The following is a 6,000-nucleotide window of genomic DNA, read 5'->3' as shown; positions in this document are numbered from 1 at the left end:
TATGCTACATATTGTTTATATTATTTAAATTTTTTAGATCCGTCACTTTTTATATCTCCTTTTAAGATCACGATTTACTCTTTGACCGCTTGGTTATAAATATGTCGCTTATAATCACGATTTATGTTAATTCTTTTTCTGTTATTTTAAACAAAAAAATTATATATAAAAAAAGGACATGGAAATAATTAAGATGACCATAATTTTGTTTTATTTTTATTTTATTCATATGAAAAACTCATAACTAAGGCATCTAGCTAGGGATGTCAATGGAATGGGGCGGGGTGGGACGGGGCAGGGATGGGGACCAGAATTAATCTCCATCCCCGTCCCGATCTCCGTCGTAGGGAGATAATTGTCTTCATTCCCATTTTTCGCGTTCTCCGTATTTTTCGCGGGCCCCATTCTCCATCCTCTTATGTTTAACATTCATATGAAAATTATAGTAAAAAATATCAAAAAAATAAAAAACAAACTAGAAAATATTATTTCAAACACACAAACATATCTTATCCAAGATTATAAGTCCACAAATACAACATAGTAAATTATAGTCTATAAAATAAAATCTTAAAATACAATTTCCATTCTAAGAAAAAACAATAAGATATAGTCTTTAACATCAAGTGGAAACTGGAGAGAGTGGGGGCTGTGGGAGAGAACAACGTATGGTGCTGTTGGAGTTTTGGAGTTTGAACAAAGTAGAGATGGAAGAGTTGGGACTGGGAATAGAGAGTAGATGGCGCAGCAAACAACACAGTGAGTAGGGAAGACTGAATAATAGGATTAGGGTTTTTTAATTGGTGAAATTACTAAAAAAACCCTTATGTTAAAAATAAAGTAAGGTTATTTAAGAAATTTCAAACATTCGGAGAATTATCGGGGATGGGACGAGGATCTCCGCTCGGATCCTCGCGCCTATCTCAGGAGAATTTTGTTCCCCATCCCCATCTCCACGGAGAAAATTTTCTATCATCAAGACTCCATTCGGAGCGGTCCCTACGGAAATCCCCACCTCCTGAGAATTTTCGACACCCCTACATCTAGCCATCTAGTGCCAGGTATGGCAAAACTAAAATTATTTTAGGAAAATAATTTTTTGCTCTTGTTCGTTTCGGTTTTTCTTCAATATATTACTCATTTTTTTGGTCAGATTACCCTATCTAATAAAACACAAACTCATGGATTTTAGCTCAAGTCCAACCTAAGCCCAAGTCAAAGTCAGTGTCAAGCCCGAGAGTGGTTTTGTCCTTGAAGACCGACGACGAGGAAATTTTCATCCACATTACCAAATACCCACCACACCCCACGTGCTATTCGCCACCTATTTTTATTTATTTTCATCCTTCACTCATTCACCCACGCACACGGATTCCCTCTTTTCCCAGAAACCAGACAGATACACACAAAAGTGACAAAACAATAAATATAAAATTAACAAAATCTCTTTTAGGTTTTAACAAGTGATTATATATTTATATGCACATAGAAAGTCTTAATAAAAACTCTCAATTTTTTACTTTTTGATATTGAAATATTAAATAACACATTGAGATATTTGCGACATTATTTATCTAATTCGTTAATAATATATAAGAATACTTAAAAAATTTAAAACGTGCAAACATAAACCACCACCCTTTGCCCCTGTTTGTTTCCCAGGAAAATCACGACACCAAAGATTCCCCACCAACCGCCGCCGGGAAAAGAAAATTCCGGGAGAGCCTCTTCATCTTCAAGAATGGCTTCCCGGGAAAGCACCAACTGGCTTTTCGATTACGCTTTGATTGACGATATTCCCGTCCACGATGCCACTTTCGCTGCTCCTTCCTCCGGTTTCAATTGGCCTTCCAACGCCATCAATGGTTCTTCAAATGTCGGGTACTCTCAGATCACTTCATCAATTTCGTGTTTTTTGTTTTAATTTCTTTTTTATTTTAAAACTTCTTCCTTTTTTATGTTGAACTTGCCCTCTCTGATTTTGCCCCCTTTGTCAAGATTGGTAATTAGGGTTTGCTTCATTTTGCGTAACTGTGTATGCTAATGCTATAACGTTACGCCTTTTTGGTTTGGTTTTGTAATTTTGAGCCCTTTTTCGATTTAATTTCTTAGTTCAGACACTATGATCTGTGATTTTTTTTTTTTTATTGTTGCTGTGTGTGCTTGGAATTACTACTTAAGATGCGGTTTTATTGGTGCTTCAGCTTTTACATTGCTTGAACTATCGTAGTAAACCATTTTACCATGCACGAGATTCTGCATTTGATTTCTATACACTGTAAACTCGAACACAGTATTTTGGTGGAATTGATTATGAGAGACATGCGTATTGTATCGGCCAATTTTCCTTCTTTTGGGTACAAAAGTGTAGGGGATTGAGTGTGTAGGGTTAATCGTGTATAATTAAGGTAGTTCTTTTGTAAAGCCTTAGAGGCTATGGGATAAGGATTGGTAGTTATATTGTCATTTTTTTTATTCATTTTTTTCAAGTAGTTTTTTGTTGTAATGTATGTTAATTAACCTTTCATTTTTCAGAACAAATAAATTTGTGAAATCTAAGGCAGATACCTTTTTTTTGTGCGAGTGGGGTACTCACGTTATGCATTGTGAATTTTCATTTTTCACATTTTCATGTTTGAACCTTTATGTAATTCTTTTAACCCCAGTACGATGTTCTTGTTCTCCTGCTTCTACCTCCCTTAACCAAACACACCCTTAACGTTAAATTTGGATTAAGATATTTAGAACTGTGACTCAGACTGCTATTGGGATGGGTGTATCTCAAAAGTATTTCTGAAGATGCTTTGACGTTCGCAGTTGAACCTATCAAGAAAGATTTATGATTAGATATTGTATTGCTTTAACCGATTTCCATGGTAACATATTAGAAACAATCTAATCTACATGTGATGATGTTATTTAAAGCATTTTTTCTCCTTCATGACATTATGACACTATATACATCCGCCCATTCCCTCTCCATAAAAGAACATTTTTGACTTAGTTTTTATTTGCAATACTATCTGCTCGTAGTGTTGAAATTGATGGCTCGTTGGGCGATTCTGATGGAATCAAAGAATCTGGTTCAAAGAAGAGGTACACAATTTATTTTTTAGTATTTTGTTTTCATTGAAAATAGAAATGTACCAGTCAAAGATGGAAACAGAATCATCACGTGTAGCTACTAAACAATCTTATTCTGTAATGGTAACTTGTTCTTTTCCAAGTCTAGTTTGTTAAAGATTTAGATCGAAAGGCAGGATTAGTTGTTTCAATATTTTTCTTTCTGATAGTTTACTCCTTTTTCTTTTATATTTTTAACAATAATCAAGCAGTTACGTACTGAAAAACTTGATAGATGTCTAGAAACATAGCCGAGTCAAAGTGACAAACAAATTCTACTCCAGTGCATGTATTTATCTTGCTCAACGTATAATGTATTCTATTCCAGTACACTTAAATAACATTATTCCATCCAGACTCCATATAATTCAATTTCTTCTGCTACTTTCTTGACATCATTGTTCTTTGTCAGTGTTGAATACATTTTTTGTGTCTTAATATTTAAAACCCAAAGTGTCCAATTACCTGCCATTTCTTTAGGCACTTCTGACTTTTCTGAATCCCCGGAGTCACCTATTGTGCCTCCGCTCTCTAACCAGGCCCAATAGGGTTTTTAATAATGCAGCAAGAAGAATAACCATGTCCTATTCCACTAGATGTCTCCAAATAACCACATAAAAAAGAAGTGGAACCCCAGAAGTCAAAGAATCCAATTCAGATAGTCTAACCTTGGAGGATTTTCTTGTTAATTTTCTATTGTAGGGGCAGATCTGAGTCGTGTGCTCCTTCTAGCTCCAAGGCATGTAGGGAGAAATTGCGGAGGGATAGGCTTAATGACAAGTAAACTACCTACTTTCTCTCTTTCTGTTTATATTATCTTGTCGGTATATGTCTAAGCTTGTTGCTATGGTTGACTCGTGATTAATGGTTAGGTTTGTTGAATTAGGCTCCATTTTGGAGCCTGGAAGGCCTCCTAAAACTGACAAGGCTGCTATTCTGATTGATGCCGTCAGAATGGTGACACAATTACGGGACGAAGCCCAAAAGTTGAAAGATTCAAATATGGGTCTACAAGAAAAGATTAAAGAGCTGAAGGTGAAGACTAGATTCATATTTTATATTAATCTGTAAACAAAATTCCTCCCAAGAGCTTATGGCTTATGGAGTCTAGATGACTGAGTTTTCTGCCTTAAAATTAGCACAATGTCTTATCTATGACCAAAAGCCATGTACACTACAAACTAACTTGTCCGTGAATTCTATTTCTCTCTGCTGTGCAGTCTGAGAAGAATGAACTTCGTGACGAGAAACAGAGACTCAAGGCAGAGAAAGAAAAGTTGGAGCAGCAGCTGAAATCTATGAGTGCACAACCTAGTTTCATGGCGCCTCCTACTGGGATCCCTGCTGCATTTGCTCCTCAAGGTCAAGTCCCCGGCAACAAGCTGGTTCCTATCATCAGCTATCCAGGAGTGGCAATGTGGCAATTCATGCCCCCTGCTGCAGTTGATACCTCGCAGGATCATGTACTCCGCCCACCAGTTGCCTAATTTGGCACTGTACAATGGCCTCAATTTTGGCCCAAAGTTGTATCCATTTACCCTCATACCTTCTTGGCTTTCTTAGTTATTTGCTAAGTGTTCTAACTGTACTGTGCTGGCTTCCGACTGTATTTGTCTTATGATATACTGTTATGAAGTAATGTTCTTGTTTGCTTGTAAATGTTAATAAGATTATCTAGCTATCTTTCTACAAATGAACATGACATATGAATGCAATACAAATATACAATACAATGCTGTCAGGGGAATGCCTAAAAAATTATAAGAAACGCCAAAAAAAATATAAGATACAATACGATCATAGTATGTAAAATTAACATAAAATATAATGATTTTAAATTAATACAAATTGATGTAAACATTAAAATTTTCTTATTCTTCTGATTTTAATGAGTTTTCTCTTGTAATTAAGATAAAACTATAAATTGTAAAAGTTTTTATATTACAGTAATATTTGTATTTTATCTATAACATTATTTAACATGTATCAATCTACCAGATAATACAGTAACTACTTTGAAATACAGTAATGGTTGTTACGGGATTTATGAGTCTAGTAGAAAATAACAGTTTTAGTTTGGGTTTGTAAAATTGAAAGAATTGTTAACCCCAGTGAAAATGTGGCTCTAATGCGGGGATCTATGAGTCTAGTAGAAAATAACAGTTTTAGTTTGGGTTTGTAAAATTGAAAGAATTGTTAACCCCAGTGAAAATGTGGCTCTAATGCAGCAATAATGTTTTCTGTTCAAATTATCGTGCTCTCTATTTTGTAATATTTATCGTACTCTCTATTTTGTAATATTTATTCCAAAAATGTTCAACTTAGTATGCAAAATCATAATGCAACTCTAAACTTCCAAGTCAAAGAAGCAAAAATACTTGCACAACATGCGGGGAAGCAAAAATACTTGCACACGTTGTGCAGGGAATGTGTTTAAATTCTCACTGGAAAATTCATATAAAGGGGCAATTTATGAAAAATATAACATGAAAGTGAATTTTTTTTTTTTTCAATTGTTTGATAAAATATTATATTTTATTATTTAATATTTTTTTCATATTTATTTTTTAGTTTCATTTAAAAAATATAAAGTAAAAGATTACACCTTACCAAATAATTGAGAGAATCCATACATATTTTTTTTAATGAAATATGAAGCACCACAATTTGAGTACTTGACTAGAAAATTTTTTTTGTGTCCATTGTCATAATCAAATTGTGTTTATTTGTAAAACAAGTTTAACAAAGAAAAAATTATTATGATTTGAATCTTTTAGTAAATTTTAGATTGATTTAGTTTATTTGTTATGATTTTAGTCTTATTTGGGTAATCTTATTTTAGTCTTATTTGAGTAATCTTGCTTATTAAGCATTTGA

General features: G+C 34.0%; 1 protein-coding gene across 1 annotated transcript; it reads left to right on the top strand.

Annotated features, from left to right (window-relative positions):
* The first annotated feature begins 1,513 nt into the window (after window positions 1-1,513).
* On the top strand, window positions 1,514-4,782 carry LOC130968947 (transcription factor ILR3-like). The gene is made up of 5 exons (XM_057894465.1): window positions 1,514-1,881; window positions 3,034-3,096; window positions 3,826-3,903; window positions 3,996-4,158; window positions 4,344-4,782. The coding sequence occupies exons 1-5, from the start codon at window positions 1,742-1,744 to the stop codon at window positions 4,608-4,610; spliced, it is 711 nt and encodes a 236-aa protein (XP_057750448.1). The 5' UTR covers window positions 1,514-1,741; the 3' UTR covers window positions 4,611-4,782.
* Window positions 4,783-6,000: the final 1,218 nt, after the last annotated feature.

Source organism: Arachis stenosperma, chromosome 3, assembly GCF_014773155.1.
Source record: "Arachis stenosperma cultivar V10309 chromosome 3, arast.V10309.gnm1.PFL2, whole genome shotgun sequence".
Taxonomy (NCBI): Eukaryota; Viridiplantae; Streptophyta; class Magnoliopsida; order Fabales; family Fabaceae; genus Arachis; species Arachis stenosperma.
Note: the sequence above shows the minus strand (reverse complement) of the source record. Positions and strands in the feature narration are given on the sequence as shown.